At 59.3% G+C, this 17,856-nt stretch overlaps 2 protein-coding genes across 2 annotated transcripts in view; both read right to left on the bottom strand.

Annotated features, from left to right (window-relative positions):
• Window positions 1-4,997, bottom strand: part of KIF17 (kinesin family member 17) — a 48,810-nt gene extending 43,813 nt beyond the window's left edge. Inside the window, exon 1 of the mRNA XM_089899690.1 lies at window positions 4,701-4,997. Coding sequence (XP_089755816.1) covers window positions 4,701-4,931 — 231 coding nt within the window. The 5' untranslated portion in view covers window positions 4,932-4,997. The remainder of the gene's footprint in view (window positions 1-4,700) is intronic.
• A 111-nt stretch (window positions 4,998-5,108) lies between these two features.
• On the bottom strand, window positions 5,109-14,730 carry SH2D5 (SH2 domain containing 5). Its single transcript, XM_022552037.2, has 9 exons — window positions 14,572-14,730; window positions 14,157-14,240; window positions 13,589-13,663; window positions 12,396-12,542; window positions 10,868-11,116; window positions 10,541-10,715; window positions 10,062-10,170; window positions 9,409-9,568; window positions 5,109-8,733 (listed from the first exon to the last, which is right to left on the bottom strand). Exons 1-9 carry the CDS (start codon window positions 14,656-14,658, stop codon window positions 8,530-8,532), a joined length of 1,290 nt encoding a protein of 429 aa, XP_022407745.1. The 5' UTR covers window positions 14,659-14,730; the 3' UTR covers window positions 5,109-8,529.
• Between the last annotated feature and the right edge of the window lie 3,126 nt (window positions 14,731-17,856).

Raw genomic sequence — 17,856 nt, 5'->3', positions numbered from 1 at the left:
GCCGCAATAACGATCCTGGGTACTGCAACTAAGACCCGATGCAGCCGAAATTTTTTAATTAAAAATATTTAAAAAAGGGCTTCCCTGGTGGTGCAGTGGTTAAGGGTTCGCCTGCCAATGCAGGGGACGTGGGTTCGTGCCCCGGTCCGGGAAGATCCCACATGCCGCGGACAGGCTAGGCCCGTGAGCCACAACTACTGAGCCTGCGCGTCTGGAGCCTGTGCTCCGCAACAAGAGAGGCCGCTACAGTGAAAGGCCCGCACACCGCGATGAAGAGTGGCCCCCGCTCGCCGCAACTGGAGAAAGCCCTTGCACTGCACAGAAACGAAGACCCAACACAGCCAAAAAACAAAAAGTTAGCTACCTTTCTAAAAAAATATATTAAAAAAAAAAAAAGAAAGACCCATCCTGTAGACCACTGCGGGGCTCAGGATCCCCAGGGACTGCTGGGGAAGGAAGACTGGAAGTCACGATCTGCAGCTCATCAGAGGGCCAGGTGCTACACACCAGGATGAGGCCCCTGAGGTGTGGGAGAGCCGTGGCAGACCAGTCACCCAACCAGGAGCCTCAGAGGCAGGGCACGCGAAGCCCCTGGGACAACACGGTGCAGTGCCTGGACCATCAATGTCACCCAGACCTGACAAGGGATTCTATATCAAAATAAATATTTTATATGCACTGTCCAATAGGGCAGCCACCAGCCACACCAGAAGTGTGCCTGATGCGACCGAGGAACTGAATTTATGTTAATTTACATTTAAAAACTGAAGCAGTGTAAAATATTTTTCCATCAAACACAACTTTATTTTTTTGTGTTTCATTTCATTTGAACTATGGACACTTAAGCACCTGAATTGAGATGTACAATAAGTATGAAACACACACCCGATTTCGAAGACTTAGTATGAAGAAACAATGTAAACTATCTCCCTAATAGCTACTATACTATGATAGTATCTATTATTATGTTTTATTGAAATGATAATCTTTTGGATACTATTGGGTCAAATAACATGGATTATTAAAATTAATTTCAGGGACTTACCTGGTGGTGCAGTGGTTAACAATCCGCCTGCCAATGCAGGGGACATGGGTTCGATCCCTGGTCCAGGAACTAAGCAACTGAGCAATGGAGCACACATGCCACGGAGCAACTAAGCCTGTGCGCCACAACTACTGAGCCTGCGCTCTAGAGCCCATGAGCCACAACTACTGAGCCTGCGTGCCACAACTACTGAAGCCCGCACGCCTAGAGCCCGTGCTCCACAACAAGAGAAGCCACCGCAATGAGAAGCCCACGCACCGCAGTGAAGAGCAGCCCCCACTCGCCGCAAATGGAGAAAGCCCACACACAGCAATGAAGACCCAACACAGCCAAAAATAAATAAATAAATAATTTATATTTAAAAAAAATCAAATAAAACTGAAATTCAGTTCCTCAAAAGCAATAGCCTCATGTCAAGTGCTCACTTGCCACATATGGCTGGTAGTCCCTAACTGGACAGCCCAGATACGGAACATTTCCACCACTGCAGAAAGTTCTGCAGAACCACGCTGCTGTGAAGCAGAAGACAACTTTACACGCATTAAGGCAAAACATAAGATTTCAGAAACGCTTCACCCATCAACTGATACCTCCAGACCCACCAGAGACGTGCGCACACACGGAGCAGGTCCTAAACGTCAGCCACTCTGTCCACCCCGGGTTCTGCCATGTTCCCCGCATTATTATTTACTAAATGATTTTCATGAAATCAAACTGTTAATTGACTCTCCTGTTAACTTGATGTCATCCTCAGCAATAATTCCCGTGAAGCTGCATTACAGGCTGGACATGCTAAATATTTCTTCTACTTCCCATTAAAATCAACGCAGAACTATTGAAATTGAAATAACAGCATCTGTGCTAAATTGCCTCACGTCCCCTTTCTGTCCTCTCCCAAACGAACAGTTTTGTGTTCCATCCAGGGGCCAAATTCTACTGCATCGATGTCTCTGGACACCAGGCCCGTCCTCAGTCTGTCCTGGTAGAAGCCATGGGACCTGGTCCCCGGGTGGGTTGGGTGGTGGGTCATCAGAGGCGACTCTAAGGTCATGGGTGTGAAGCGGGGAGGACGGGGAGATGGCAAAGCCACTGGCTGGGAAAGAACCCACAGACCAGGCAGCGGGCCAGGTGTGGAGGCGACGAGCTCCGGGTAGGACATGCTGAGTCGGCTGAAAGGTGGGTCTGAGGTGGACAGCTCCCAGGACAGTGGAAGAGGTCACCCAGTGACAGAGGAGATCAGGAACAGAGCCTGGACTTAAGGGTGGGGGTGGGGGTGGGGAAGGGAAGGGTCAGTCCGAAGTACTGGGGGCTTCGTGCAGTAGGAACTGAAGGGAAGGGCCTGGGCAGGAGGCTGCCTGGAGATGGTCAGAGCCCAGCAGGACAGACACACAGCCGCCTGGCCTAAGGGTGCAGCTACTCCTGGCTCCAAGTCGCTGAACCATGCTTTGCATGTGATTCACATGCCGCTCATTTAATAGAGGCAGCAGGATGGAGCATGGGGACCTGGCACTGCGCTGGGGATCAAAACCACCAGTAACTCCTTCTGTGACATTCAAGGTCTCCGTTTCCTCGCCAGGAATGATGCCTCCAGCTCTACATATGTCTGGTGAAGATCAAATGCTACATGCTGGTCTCCACCTGAAAGGCCCTTTCCTCCACCTTCTTGCCTGGTTGACTCCTCTCATCCCGGTCTCAGCTTAGATCTCACCACTTCCAGGAAGTCCTCCCTGCCTTCCCATCCCCTCCAAGCCCAGGTTTGCTAGCCTTCTCTATGCTGCCAAAAAGTCCCCCAGGATTCTCCTCCCACTCATCACCCTGGCTTGTAGCTACTAGCTTAGCTGCTCCCCCACCTGATCATGAGCTGGCTGAGGGCGGCGCTCCCCATGCCTAGGATGGGGCCTGGTATGAGAATACTATTTGTTAGCTGAATGAATGAATTAATGAATGAAAAGGAACATATGTCATGTTGAGTATGAGGCTCTGTGGGATGACTGGAGGTAGGGGTCTGACGGAATCCCCTGTAGCAGTGAACTCGGGACAGAAGTGAGAGCTGGAGATCTGAGGTAGTCACTGTCTCCTTAGGTATCCCCCTCTGGGCTGGGGCTTCCTGGGAACCCTAACCAAGGGAGGCTTGCTCAGGGGAATTATTTCCACGATGCGGAGGGGAACCCATGAACAAGGCTGAGGCCCTGGAGAGGGCAAAGCCAAGGAGAACTCAATCTCGGAATCTTCCAGTCTCCGAGGGGTGACCCTGGACGGGGAAGCAGAGGGGCCCTGGGGACAGAGCTACAGCAGGTTGCTGGAAGCATCAGGGTGGCTGACTCTGACTCACCGTGCAGAATGGTCTTCTAGGAGCTAAGAAGCCAAGGTGGAGCAGGCAGCTCTGGGAAGAGAGAGCTCCTGCCATCCAAGGACCATTCAAGGTGGACATTCAAGGACCCAGGGTAGGGGGGCGGCTGGACCAGAGGACCGATTCTGGTCCCTTCCAGCCTGGGAGTCCAGGATGGTAGGACAGCCTGGCCATCCCCAGAGCGTGGTACCACCCTCTGGGGAGAGCTGCCCCCTTTCCCTGGGCATCTTCTACAGTCACGCCCTCACCACTGGGGGGCTCTGGGTTCCAGAACACTTCCACCCTCACAGGCGGTTTTGACTGTGGCCAAAGGAGGTGCTCTGGGGGATGTTAACTGGCCTGCCGGCCAAAACAAAAAGGTTCCACGGGCAAATACCTTTTGGAAATGCTGGGTTAAATAAGCCAAACGATTTTCTCCACCGCAAGACTCCCCAGAGCCTCAAGTACCGGAATGTGCGGCTTCAGGTGAGGGAGGGTGTGTGCAGCGCTTCCCAGACTTTTCCTTTTTTCCTGAAACAAGCTGTGACATCTCACTTCACTAGCGATTCGATGCACAGCTGGGGAGATGGTGGTAGCAAGGAAAGAGCCCTTGGGCCAGGAGTAGCTCCAGCCCCACCTCCGCCAGAAACTCACTGTGGGAGCTTGCCCTGTTTCCTCCCTATGGGCCTCAGTCTCCCCATCTGTGAAATGTGAACCTCCCTGTCGTGCAGTGCCAAGGAGCTACCTAGTGTGAGAGTGTGAAAAAAAGTAAAAGCCCTATAAGGGACAGAAACTGTTGTGGCCTCTCTGTTCTTCAACCGCCAAGGAGGAAGGTAAGTCAGACCAAAGGTAAAGGGTTTCCAGTTCTCCAGGACCAAGGCCTTCTCTCTGCAGAAGCAGGGAACTAGTGAGGGGGCGGAGGAGAAAGGAGAGGGGGAGGGGAAGGGGGAGGATACCTGGGGCTCTTGGGAGAAGAGGAGGAGGCTGGGGAAGTGGCTGGAGCTTTTAGAGAAGTCCTGAAGGTGCTGGGTGAGGGTGGAGGGCAAGTGGTCTTGGGCGCTGGAGTTCCTGTGGGAAGCAGGCTGGAAGGATGGGGGTGAGGACCAGCCTTGGCACCGGGGGCAGTGGAGACATTGTAGATGGGTTCCAGTTGTCTGCTGACAGAAGTCTTCAGACCAACCTGCTGCTGTCCACCCGCGCCCCTCCAGAAGGGCCTTCCCGCCAGGCTTGCGGGCAGGGCAGTCCCTCAGGACCCCTCCGAGTGGCCCCAGGTCCCCCAGGTCCTGCCCAGCAGGTCCTCGGAGGCGGCCTCGCGGGCGTCCTCACCTCCACCAGCGGGTAGGCGATTTCGTTGTAGATCTGCTCGGTAAAGTGGTCCATGTAGTAGGCGCCGTCGAAAGTGAACTGCTTGGGGGGCTGGTCGACGGCGCCCGGGTTCTGGATGAAGCACTGGCCGCGCGCGGAGTCCACCGTCACCACAGGCTGGCAGTTCAGCTCCCACTCCCGCTGGTTCATGGGGCGGCAGCGCACCACCACCTTCACCGACTCCGAGGCCATGGCGCCGCGGCGGGGGTCCCCGGGGTGCGGCCCGACGTGGACGCCGCGACCAGGACACAGGACCTCGGGGCGGGAGCCGCCGGGGCGCCGGGGCCGGGGGGCGGGGCCTCGCGGGCGGGGGCGGGACCGGACTCCTTGGGGGACGCCTGGATAGGAGGGTAGGGGCCGCGCGGGAGTCTCAGGACCCGAGCCGGAGCCGCCGCCTCCTCCCGCTCCCGGGCTCGCCCGTCCCTGAGGCCCAGACCGGGCGCGGGCAGTGGGGGATCAGCGCTGGAGGCGCCGCCGCAAGACCAGAGTCCCCGGAGTCGCCCCAGCCGCCCGCTAGCACGGACGCCGCCACGGCGTTCGCGGTTGCTGGGCAACGCCCCTGGCGTCACAGCCCGTGCCTCCCGAACTTCCGCGCGTTCTCCGCGCCCGGCGGGCCCCGAGAGCAACCCCCGGCTGGAGGCCGGCGCGCGGGGGCGGCCGTCGGGGAGGACCGGCACTGGCTTTGCTGGAGCATCTGCCGGCTCGGTGCCAGATGCTGCACAGCCGTTTTCTTCTCCAGTCCCCACAGTCCCAGTCCAGAGAGGTTAAGCAGCTTGCCCGAGGTGGCCCAGGGGAGGCCAGGCTTGACTCCACCTCGGAGAGAAATACTAGAGGAGAGGCCTCATCCGGGGATTAGAGACCTACTGAGAAAGGCAACAGGACCTTGCTGCCCTTTATCCACATCCCTGTATTGACTCGGGAAGGCTGTCCCAGAGCCTATCACAGCCCCGGGGACAGAGCAAAGCTTCCCTCTAACGCTGCCCCTTGTTTTCATTAAGACTCAAGATTGAGAAACAAAACAAAAAAACTTTGAAAGCTGGTCTTTTGGTTGGAGAGGCTGCCTGGCCTCTCTCCCCACCCCCACCCCGAGCACAAATCCCTCCAGAATAGCGGCCGTCACACCTCCTCTACGCTCCCCTTTGCACAGAAATTGTCAGCTACGTGCCTGCCGGGCACGGTGATAGATGCCGGGAGACAGCCCAGTCCCTGTCCTCCAGGTGCCCAGAGTCTAGTGGGGGAGGCTGACATTTGAAACAAATGTCCCACAAACAAAAATCCCATAAATAAGAGTGTTAACAAACTAAAAGACCAGTTTTATGGAATATCTAGCCAGGAAACCTCACCCAGGCCGGGCAGGGGGTCAGGGGGCAGTCAGGGCAGGCTTCCTGAGACTGAGAGATGGTAAGGTTGAGGCGTTAATCAGGAAGAAGGAAGAAGAGGACGACGAGGAGGCCTGTGCAGGCTGTGCAAAGACCCTGTGGCACGTTGCAGGAGCAGAAGGAAAACCCGAGTGGCCAGAATATAAGGACTTGAGTCTTTTTCCTGTAGGAAATACCCACTGAAGGTTTTAAGCAGTAGAGTCATTGCTTGAATCTACCTACCCAATTCCTTCAAGACCTCCTGAGCCCCGGAGGACAGTATCTCTGTCTGGTTCATCATTCAGCAGCAGTGGAAGGTATGGTTGGCACACAGAAGCGAAGCTGGCAAACCGGACAAAGACCTCGCCTTTCTAAGAAAAAGTCTGTATTATACAATCCGAAGAAATGCATTTTATTTATTTCAAGTCCACACAGTAAGGAGAGCTGGGCTACCCAGGTGGCACTGGTTGGAACAGAGAAAACTGTGGTCTATAATTGAGACACTGAGGTGTCTGCACATGTGGGTCAAAAACCTTTGTACTGTGTGATCCATAAATGCTGTGTGAAGGAATGTTAAAGTACTTTGGGAACATTCCTGACACCTTGTCCACACAGATAACTTGTGCAACAAAATCCATCCCTTACAGAGGTTAAGACCAGTTATCAGGTCTTCTTAAATGTGTGAGACTCCAGGGCTGTAATCCTGGGCCCCATGTCACCAAACCCCTCTCCTTGCCAGGGAAATGTGAGCCTGGGGCCTCCCACGAGGGACCAGGGCTTTGCCCAGGGAGGAGATGGGTTCTGGTAGTAATGGCCGTAAAATGAGGCTGGGTTCCCACTCACATTCAGTATAAAATCAGTACTGTGGTTCCAGTGAAAAGAGCCCCCAAAGGACAGCCTCCTCCTATCCCTTGTGACAAGAGTGACAAGGCCCCAGCCAAGACCATTTGCTGAGCCGGAGGTTGTAAGCTGGGAACACCAGGCCTGAACTTCTGAGGCTCCTCCCTTCTTTTTATTCCGTTGGGGTTGCCCTCTTCCTTCCAGGAGTCAGAAGTCTGTTACTTTCAAGACGCTGAGCGGTCACATCCCCTCCCCAGATGGGGGAGAGGGCAGCCCCCAGACTCATGACTTGGCCTCTGCCTCAGGAATAGAAGTTCATCCAAAGTGAACTTGCTCCCTATCTTAATCTGGTAGATTCACGCCTGTCTGTCAAGTTTACTTATACAGGGGAATACCCAGATCCATCGTCAATCACCGCAGGGCCATTGCCTTAGACTAGCGTTATTTCCCTGGATGGACCCCCACTGCCGCTGAGGCCAAGTACCCTCTGGCAGGGCCCACATCAGTTCTATCTTTGGATGATTCCTCCCTGACCCCCACCCCCAAGGGGGCTGGCCTAGTGAAGTGGCCCCTGACAGATGCCCATTAAGGGAAATGCCACCATTGGGGGGCTTCCCAGGCAGCCACGAAACCCAGTCTGGCCTGCAGGATGAGTGGAGCAGGACCCTGGTCACCCCTCTAAGCCTGCAGCTCACTGCTGGCCCCTCCCTGTCAAATGGCCAAAGAAAGTGAGCCTGGGGGGGGCAGGAGTGTGTGGGTGGGGATGAGACTGGGACATCCCTTCCAAGTAAGCAGGAACCACAAGCCCATGGATTTGAGTGGAGAAGAACCAGCCTTCCTAGTCTGAAGGTTCACTGAGATTCTCTGCCCTGTCGGCCCATTCACATCCCTCTCTGCACACAGGCATCCACCTGCATGTGGGCTTTGGGTGGCACGGCTCTTTGTCCGTCCTGCCCTTTCTGCACCCTCTTAACCCCCACTCTTCAGAACTCAAGGGAAGACTCCTTTAGCCTCAAAGGACATGGGAAACAGGCCTCGCTCCGTCAGCCTGGATGTAGCCTCCAAGCTCCATCACGTCATCCCTGTTTCTCTCACGGAGAGGGTGGCTCGTCTCCATGCCTTCGCCCAAAGTGAGAACTCACTCCTGCCTCCCCAGATACCTCTCCCTCACACGTCTGGCTGCCTGGGTCAGGAGCTCTCTGGAGATGCCCAGTCAGGGCCCCAGGGCCTGGCCTCCTTAGGAGAGGGCTCCACCTCTGTTGGAGCAAACCTTCCCACCCATCTTGGAAAGCTCCCCACCTAGGAGTAAGGTGAAGCCCAGAGAAGACAAGCACCCATAGTCACCCAGCAAGTTCACGGAAGCCTGGAGCTCTGCCTGCCCCTCCTGCAATCCTGAGAGGCCGTGTGAGAAGCCACTGGCAATCCCCACTCTCGGGGCTCCGCCCACAGGCAGGGTAGTGATGGAAGACTGGTCCAAAGGGCAATGACTGGACAGAACTGGTGCCCAGCGGGGTGACAGAAGGGCAGAGCAGCCTGCTGAGGCCCAGGAGCCAGGGTGAGGCGGGGCCTCTTGGCGTGGGGCTCCTAGCGTCCTAGCCCAGGCCCTGCAGTTCTGCCTCGGACTTGGCATGGCCAAGGGGCCGGAGCGTCCGGGGAAGCCTGCCCTCGGGCCCGCAGTCCTGCTCCTCGTAGCCGGGGTTCATGCGGCCCATGTCGAGGGAGCAGAAGAGGCTGCGCTCCGTCCCAGCGTGATGCTCCACCAGGGCCTCCAGGCTGGGGAACTCAGCCGGCAGGTGCTGGTGGGGGCGAGGAAGGGAAGGGACTTCAGCTCCAGCTCCCCCTTCCACACAACCGCCCCCTCACACAGGATCCTGCCCCAGGAGGGAGGAGGATATTCGAGCCCAGAGAGGACACTGTCCTGCTCACAGCAGAACCACACCACGGTTCCCTCCCTTTCTCTCCTCCCAACCTGGACAGGACTGAGGCACTCGGCGTGGAAGTAAGGCCACACATTTAAAAAGTCCTTCCTGCTCACCCCTGTCCCTGAAAACCTGTGATCAGGCCAAGACTCCAGACCTAGAGACTCGGAGGCTGTGTGAGCTTACGCAAGCCTCTACCCTCTCTGATCAGTTTCCTCTACTGCTAAAAGATGAGTTAGGGTGTGGGAAAGCGTGACTTTTTAAAAGCCGGGATTTCTGTAAAAATGTGAGGCATGACCCTAGCCCAAGACTCTACCTCCCCGGAGCGAGAGGCCTTAGGGTGGAGCCAGCAGAGTACAGGTGGGGCCAATAGGCCAGTGGGGGCGGGGCCAGAAGGGGCAAGGACGAAAGAGCTGGATGGAGAGTTAAATAAGGGGTGGGGCCAGAGAGAGCCAATGGGGGCCCGGGATGAGGGTGAGGCGGGCTCAGGCCCTCAGTGGTTAGAAAAGGGCGGGGCTGGAGGGCGAGGGTCAGGGCCAGGAGCACTGTTACCTCCACGCAGTAGCGGCCTAGGTGGTTCCGGAAGACCTGGTGGGGCACCACGCCGCACTGTGTCCTCACCGACAGGCACCACTGGCCACTGGTGCCTGGCTCAGGCCACAGCAGGAAGGCCCCAAGCACGTCTCTCCGCAGCAGGGCGAGGGCACTGGGCCTGGGAGGGCAGAGGGTAGAGGCTGAGGGCGGGCCCCCTAGTCAGGACCCAGCCTCAGCTTGCTTAATGGCATCACAGCTCCACAGCATCGTAAACACAGTGCCTGCCCCAGAGTAGACCCGCAACGGAAGGAAGCTTTTAGCCTTTCCTTCTAAAAGGTTTCCAAGGGGGTCCTAATTGCTACCAACTTCAAGACCCAATCGGTAGAGAGCTGGCATTTAGGGAGCTGAACCCTGTGACAGGCCAGGCGCTGAAGGCTTTACCTGAATAACCTCATTTGATCCTCTCCACAGCCCTGCAATGAAGGTCCTTTTATTATCCCCACTTCACACTGGAGAAAACTGAGGCCCACGGTGGGGAAGCCCCTGGCCTGAGGTCCCGAGGTCAGGAAGCCTCCGCCCAAGTGCAGGGATGGACACGTCTCAGGGCCTTGGGGGAGCCCACAGCCTATTTCTCTGACGCCCCCGCAAAAGGGCTGGGCACCCCCTCCTACCTCGAGATGCCAGTAAAAGCCCAGATGTTCTCCGTCAGGCTGCCCTCGCTCTCCACCAGGCATGAGGGGCCCCCAGGACACCGGGGCCAGGCCTCCCACGCGTCAGGAACTATGGAGACCATCCAGGGCTCAGAGGAAGAAAGGTGGTCCCCTCCCGCGCCCAGCCCGGCCCACGCCCACAGGCCTCATCACCCCCGCCGCTCCCGGCCCAGTCTGCACACATCCTGCTTCCCCAGAGGCACAGCAGCGCCCAGGCACATCTCCAGGCACAGCCCCTCCCCAGTCACAGCACATCAGCAGCTACGCAGTCGCCTCTGCAAGCCCCTGGGCACGCAGCCCCGGCTGCGCCCTCGCGCCCTCCCTCGCGTGGACACGAGGCCTCAGCACTCCCAGGCGCACGCATCGACAGTCACGGCCCCGCAGACACGGACAGTCAGGCCCACCCTCGCCGACTCGCGCAGCCGTGCCCGGCCACTCACAGGCCTCCCGAGCCGACAGCTGCAGCTGCGTCTCGTAGGTGCAGGCGCGGTAGGCCCCGGAGCGGATCACCTTGCTGCGGATGGCCTTCTTACGCACCAGCGTGGGCGAGCAGTACGGGTTCCCCAGGCGGGCGTGGCGGGCGCCTCCGCGGCTTTCCGACTCCGGCGGCTCCTTCTAGGGCACCAAGAGGACCCCGCAGGGGCGGCCAGACTCAGGCCCAGCCATTAGCCCCTCCCACGGAAGTCCAGCACCCGCCCCTCTTGATCCCCAAACCTTCGCCCACTTCCCTTGCCCATGGCCCACTCCCTGGCTGGGGTGCCGCGTACCCCACTGCCCCCAGGCCCCCCTGCTGGCAGCCGCCCGAAGGAGACCAGCGCGTTAATGTGCTGTGAGAGCTGATCACGGCCGAGGGGTTCCCGTACTAGGCCAGGGGTGCCCCCAGGGCCCGACAGGGGCTTCAGGGGCACGTCCCCTACGGGTCCCGGGCAGGGCTCAGGCCGTGCCCGTTCCTCAGGGTGCTGCCAGAGGTGAGCGAGCTGGAAGGAGCGGCAGAGCAGCAGGTGCAGGATCTGGACCTGGGGAGGGAGAGGGAGGTGGGCTCAGCTGGGGGAGGTTTCCTGGGGGCCTCCTCAGGCATCAACCCAGGCACCAGGGGGGCATGCAGCCCCTTGGCGTGGAATGCTCTTCCCCATTCTTCCTGGGAAAACTTCTTATCCCTCAAAACCTCACCACCATGCAGCATCCCCAACCAGCTTCCTCTATTCATTTAACAAATACCGAGCATCTACCTTGTTCCAGGCGTCATGCTTGGAGCTGCGACGACATGGGCTAAATGCACTCCTAGCCCTAGGTTTACTACCCTCACCCTGTGCATTGTACCCTCTTGGGGGAGTGGCTAAGAGCCCAGGCCCTGAAGTCACACAACCTGGGATCTAATCCTGGCTCTGTCACCTAGGAGCTGCTGTGTGAGCCTGGGTACAGCATGGCATCTCTGCGCCTCAGCTTCCTCCTCCCCACCTCCCTGTGCCCCTTTAATGAAAACGGACCACAGAAACCCCCCTAGAGAAGCCCAGCACTCTGGGGCCCACACATTCCATCCGCGACACACATCATGCAGGCCCAGAACGTTGGAACTGTGAGCTCCAGAAGATCAAGGGCCACGTCTCAGCCACCTCTCACTCCAGTGGCCGGCACAGGGCTTGACATACAGGGCTGACGGCAAATGCTTGCTGCACGGAACCAAGCCCAGCCTCTGCTTGCCAAACAGTTGGCTGCCAAGCCTCCACTGCTCATGGTGGCTACACTGGCTTTGCCTTTCGGGATCTACCCGCCCACCCACTCTCCCCACGGGGCCAAGCACCAGAACAGTTCAAGACCCGGACCCAGCCTCTGCTCTCAAAGAATTCCCGTGACTGCAGTTAGGGACAGAGTGCAGTCCGTGTCACAGGACCGCAGAAAGTGTGGGGGGCGGTCTGGAGGATTCAAGGTGGGCTCCACAGACACACGGGCTGAGCCTCAAAGGGCGAGCTGGAATTTGCCAGGATGAGAAGGGGAAAGGGTTGCAGGCAGAGAGAACAGCAAGGGCAAAGGCCTGGCAGTGTGACCCTCCGATCTCTAAGGGCACAGCCTGGTCCCCACCTCCAAGCTCGGGGAATGCTGAGGCCACTGACTGGCTTTGAGGGAGTCCTCAGAGGGCAGGGCCACAGCAGGAGCCATGGTGGCAAGGGGTGCATGCCTGGAGGGGGCGCAGGCCAGCTTGGCTGAGCCGTCCAGGGCCTCGGTCCCTGGAACCCACAATGATGCACAGCACCCCCCCCTCCGAGTGCTGCGCCCCCTGCCCTGGGCCCCAGGTACCTCTCCAGGCTGGCTGCCCACAAAGAGGTGGCAGAAGAGCTTGCTGGCCGGGCTCCGGGGATTTCGGGCCATGAAGGCAAACTGGCAGTCGGCTGGGCACCACGTGGAGTAGAGTATGCGCCTCAGGGCGTGAGCCATCAGGAGCACCTGGGGATGCAGCAGGCACACCGGCCTCCATCAGACCCACCGCGTGGTCTGCAGCTGCCAGCCCAGCGTGTGCCAGCCCCGAGGGCCCCGCACACCCGCTGGCAGGCCTCCCGGGTCTGCTCTCCAGCCTGCAATGCCCAGCTTCACACCCACCCTGCTCCTGGGGTGAAGAACTCTGCCCTCCTTCCAGGCCTGCCCAAACCATGCTTCACATGGGAACCCTCATCCTTCACAGGGGACCTGAGCTCAGGTCTCTTGCTCCCTGCTGCCAACCTGCTGGCTGGGGTGGTCATGCCAAGCTACGGAGCTGAGGGGCAGAGGGTTCACGGCCTGCGGGTCACGGGGACAGGCGGTTGTGGCCAGCCCTGGGCTTGCACGCCTGGTCTCTGGAGTCAGGTGACAGGGGTTCAAATCCTGGCTCTGCCACTCACTCTCCGGGTGACTTGGGCCGGTGAGGGCAGCTCTCTGAGTCCTTGTTGTGACAAGTGGGGCTGGGGGATGAGCGAGACCTCGTGCAGGTGGCACAGGCCCTGAACCCAGGGCCCCGCAATGCACAGCTCTGCACACATTTGCACCAGTCCTAGCTGAGTGGTGCCGGAGTCGTGGGTCTCACAGTCTGGCACGCGGTTTAGTGTTCATCAAACACTGGTTTGCACCAAGAGGAGGATGGCAGACCAAGCAGGGGCTCCCAACTGGTCTCCAGCCTGCCTGGCCCTGTTCCACGGTCATGAGAGGCTAGCCACAGCCCACTGGCCAAGCCCAGGGACCCACAGAAACCTCATGGGGCTGGTTGGTCCTGATGCTCAGGCCAGGAGGTGGCCCCCGGAGATTCTGGTGGGCTGGCGGCCGGCGGGTGAGAGGGAGGAGAAACTGTCGTCCACGCTTGCCAGGGCGGGAGGGCCTTGGAGAGAGGACGTCCAAAGGCCCAGAGCAGGCTGGGCAGCCGGGGAGGCTGGAGGGGCAGTGCAGGGCTGGGTGGAGGCGAGTGCATTCCCAGGGAGTAGGACACCTGTCCAGTCCTCACCTGCACCCACACGGGTTCCTACCTCACCCTCCCCGCTGTAGATCTTGAGGCCCTGAAGGCTGAATTTCAGGATGACAGCCCGGCGGCGGGGACAGTCCTGGTGGGGAGACAGTTGGTGGGGGGCAGACATTACCTCCAAGGCCCTGCCCAGCCCAGCCTCTGCACTAGACCCCCTGGGCTGGTCAGCCAACTTCACCCCAGTGGCCAGGGGACTGAGCCCTGGACAGGGACCCCCCCCAGGAGCCGGGGAAGTGTGGATGGCTCCTGGCAGACCAACACCTAGGCCATGTTATGACCACCCTCCCCCATCTCTCCCACCTGTGGCTTCCACCTGTGGGGCACAGGTCATGACCGCCCAAGGGAGGGGGCCCCCGGGGCTTCAGGGGCGTGGCTCCAGGAGCCCGGGTGTGGTCCTGACTGGGCCCATCTCTCAGAACGGCGTTGGTCCTGCCCCTCCCTGGGCCTCACTTGCTCCATCTCTCTGAATGGAGGTTGGAATGGATCACAGGGTCTCGGGCCATTCCCAGGCCGACACCCCAAGGCTGTGATCCCCTGCAGGGAAGTGCGCTCCCCAGCCCCCAGCCCCCTACCTTCAGTGCCCACAGCTGTTGCTGCACCAGCCACGCGCTCTCCTGGGTGTCCAGGTCGTCCACGGGGAAGGAGCCCACGTACTGCTTGGGGGTGGGGTGGGGGGTGGGAGGGCGGCACGGGGAGTCAGGCCCATGGCTCCTGACCCCCGTCCTCCAAATCGCCCTCCACGCACGCACTCTGCTCTGTCGGGTAGGCTGTGGATGGTGACAGAGCGCGGACTCGGAGTCCAGGCTCTGCTACTCTCCCTGGTGAAGCCACTTGGCCCCTCTGCGGCACCATCGCCTCATCCATGCACACACACTCCAGAGCTGGGGCCACCGAAATAGGCCAGTGACCCACGGCTCCTGTCCACCCCCAGGGCCTGCCACCCAGTCACGCCCATCGGAGCCCACCTCGTGGGGCGGCCCCACCCACCTGGGCAAACTTGGTGATGCACCTGGGCCGGTGAGGGGCAGGGCCGCAGTCGGAGGCTCTCCGGCCCCCCGCCCCGGCCTTCTGCATGGCCCCCAGGGTGCCCGGCTTCAGGGTCCGCAGGAGAGAAGGCTGCAAAGGGCGGGGGAGGAGAGCTGGTGCCCAGGCGGTCGAGCCTCAGAGCGCCCGTCAGAGGCCACCAAGCTCTTGCATCCAACAAACCCTGCCTGAGCACTGGCTGTGTGCCAGGCAGCACCCCGGGCGCTGGGACCCAGGGGACACACGGCCCTGACCCAAGTGACAAACTCCCTGCCTGCCCTCATGGAGCTGACAGTAAGCTAAATAATAAGTAAGATATGGAATATGCTAGATGGTGGTAAAGCAGAGAGGAGGAAATGAAGGGCAGGCTGGGGTCGACTACAGCTGAGAAGGCCTCGCTGAGGAGTGAGCTTCAGGAAGGAGCTGGAGGAAGGGGGTGCAGACATGTAACCAGCTTGTGCAAAGCGCCAGGGGAGGGGGACAGCCTGGGAAGGCAGCACCCAAGAGGAGGGATGTGACAGCGGCGAGGACAGAGTCTGCACAGGCACGGAGGAGTGAAGGCAGCTGGGGCCCTGAGGCAGAACTTAGCAGAGCAGCAGCCGGGTTGGGATCCATCGGCCTTAAATGTCACACTGGCGCTCTGCCGTGTGGGCAGTGGGGAGCCACAGCAGGTTCCAGGGCAGGAGCTCTGGAGTCCACAGGGGCAGGGGGCACTGGATGGCCAAGGCTGCGTCAACGGGGCCCTGGCTCCTTCCTCCCAGCCTGACTCCAGCCCCTGCCAGAAGACCCTACCCCAACCAGACCGGACACTGATGCTGAGGCAGGGGGTAGGGAGAGTGGACAACTGCCCCGGGGGTGCTGAGGAGCCCTGCCCCAGCCCACCCCAGGCTCTGGTCTTTCCTGGGGCCCCTCTCCCAGATCCACCAGAGGGGGAAGAGGAGGAAAGCTGCCTTCTAGACCGTCCTCAAGGGCAGGGAGAGCACTTACTCCCCGTCAGAGCTCAGACCACAGCTGGTGCTCAGTGAATGTGGAATAAACGTGTCACAGACAGAATGGCTGAATGCCTCTGCCTAGGTCCCAGGGACTCAGCTCCCTCAGGCTTCCCTGGGGCCAACTTAGAACCCCACCTCCATCCCCCATCCTGGCGGGCTCCGTCTCACCAGGCTACTTGTAATCACTGCACTTGGGATCAGAGAGCCCTGGGTCCAAATCCTATGTGACCCTGGGCAAGCTGCCTCACCTCTCTGAGCCTCCATTTCCTTGTCCCCAAACCTGGGATAACATGAGGAGTCAATGAGAATTGAATGGAGGCACAGAACCCAGCACGATGCCTGCCAGGCTCGGAGCTGTGATCAACAAGTACAGTCTCACGAGGCATGGGGAACCCCCAAACCTGATGGTCAGGCAGGAGCTTGGGAGGACAGCGAGATCTGACCACTTTCAGTGCCCTCCTTGCACCAGGCCACACCTGAGAAGAGACCACCCGGGCCAGGAGGGGGGGCCTGCCTGGGGGCCATGATTCCTGCCAGGAGAAAGCAGGGGTCAGACAGGGCGCTGGGCAGGAAATGGGTGCATCCCAGGTGTGCTCTCGCATCCGCAGGAGTCCTGGAGAAGGGGAGTTTGGGTGCTTTGGAGCTGATTCAGCGCCGAGGGCCCAGGAACGGCCCCTACCTCAGCCTGCTCCTGACCTTCAACCCCAGGCTCAGGCCAGGTGGGGGCACCAGCAGCAATCGACCATATCCAGTGAGCAGCCAGTAAGGGAAGAGCCAGCAAATAAAGGCTGCATGGGCCCTTTGAAGACTTCCTGGTTCCACCCTCCTGGCACCTCTCTACTTTTTGATCCTAATTATTTTTCACATCACGTCCATTACCCACTGTCATTTTACATTTAAATACAGCAAGTTAGGTGTGTAACTGGCACAAGAGCTACGTGGCCTCGGTTCCAGGTATGGAGACGGGGCTTCCAGGGAACTTGCCTTTCAACTTCATAATCACATCCTGGGCTGGGATGCCCGGAACCCGTGGGCGGGGCGGTGGGGGGGAGAGGGTGGGTACGGGCGGGACAGAGGAGGCAAAGACCAAAAACCAAACGGGGCAAAAGGGAGAGAGCGAAGGAACCCAGGATGAAAAGGCAGCCAACAGAAGTGGGAACAGAGGAGTGGGGAGAAAGACAGTAGAAAAAGAGACAAAGGAGAGATGGGAGGAGGGAGAGATGGGGAGCACATTTCACATGCTGCCTGCGCTGCTGCTGACACAGCCCCTCAGATGCTCAGAGTGTTAAGATGGAAAGGAACCACGAGGGCTATGGCACACACACAGGCCAGGACAGCTGTGTCTAAGGCTGTGAACAGCCTCCTCCCTCCAGATCCAGAGCCGCAGCTTCCTTGGGGACACCCCAGGGTGCAGGCTGTGGGGTGCGGGTGGGGAGACCACTGGACCTCTTATAGGTCCCCCCTTACCCCCCATCACCTGATCCTTCCCCCACCCCAGAAAACTGGAAGTTTCTTCCCCCCAAGCCTGAGAGGTGCAGTGCATTTCAGCTCCAGGCCTCAAGTTGGGGGCTGCCCAGGGGACCAGGGAGGGTGCAGGCTCACCCTAACCCTGGAAACAGACCTGCTTACCTGTTCCAGGCACAGACACCCACTTATCCCTTTGGATCAGACCTGTTTTTCTGAGGTTTTGCACAGGAGCCTGGCTCTGGGCCAGAACCTTCCTATGTGGACACATTTGAAATGAGACTGGGGCCCTTCTCTTGCTCCTCTGAGGTTTTCCAGGTGGCCCTGCTTAGAGACAGGGAACTGGATGAGTTGACTACCTCGAGGGTCACGGACAGAGGCCCTCTGCTGCACTGCACTGTAGCTGAATGGTTGTCATAAGGAGGGCCCACCTTCCAGCATCGTGGGAGACCACTCAGCCTGCAGACTCTGTGCTTAGTACATGGTGGCTCAGGAGGTGAAGTCACTTGCCCAAGGTCACACAGCATTCGGGGGAGCTCGGAAGCAAGCCTGGGTCTCTGGGGCTCTTTCCCAAGGCCATGGCAGCGCCCTCCTCCAAGTGAGCAGGGTGTCCACCTCTGGAGTTTGGTGGGTCCCAGCCTATCCAGGGGCAGGTGAGGCAAGGAAGCAGCGGCAGTGGCCCGGAACACCTCCGGTGCTGGGGGTGGATCTGATCAGCAAAACAGCTGCTTTCTCTCTCCGACTGCCTCCTGGGCCAGATGGTCTGGGGCTACCATTCCAGTCACCTGCCTCA

The sequence above is a fragment of the Delphinapterus leucas genome, chromosome 1 (assembly GCF_059928025.1).
Source record: "Delphinapterus leucas isolate spDelLeu-1000000601 "Yukka" chromosome 1, BTC_Dleu_Yukka2, whole genome shotgun sequence".
Lineage (NCBI taxonomy): Eukaryota > Metazoa > Chordata > Mammalia > Artiodactyla > Monodontidae > Delphinapterus > Delphinapterus leucas.
The sequence above is the reverse complement of the archived record's forward strand: the minus strand, read 5'-3'. Positions and strand labels throughout refer to the sequence as shown.

Bases quoted from the DNA above. Each gene is read 5' to 3' on its own strand.
- SH2D5 (XM_022552037.2), bottom strand. From the start codon at position 14,658: ATGCAGAAGGCCGGGGCGGGGGGCCGGAGAGCCTCCGACTGCGGCCCT. The intron at 11,117-12,395 runs GTACCTGGGGCC...CTCCCTCCCCAG, and splicing joins TGGGCAGCCAGCCTGGAGAG to GTCCAGATCCTGCACCTGCT. The intron at 9,569-10,061 runs GTAGGAGGGGGT...CTGCCCTCCCAG, and splicing joins GCTTTTACTGGCATCTCGAG to GCCCAGTGCCCTCGCCCTGC.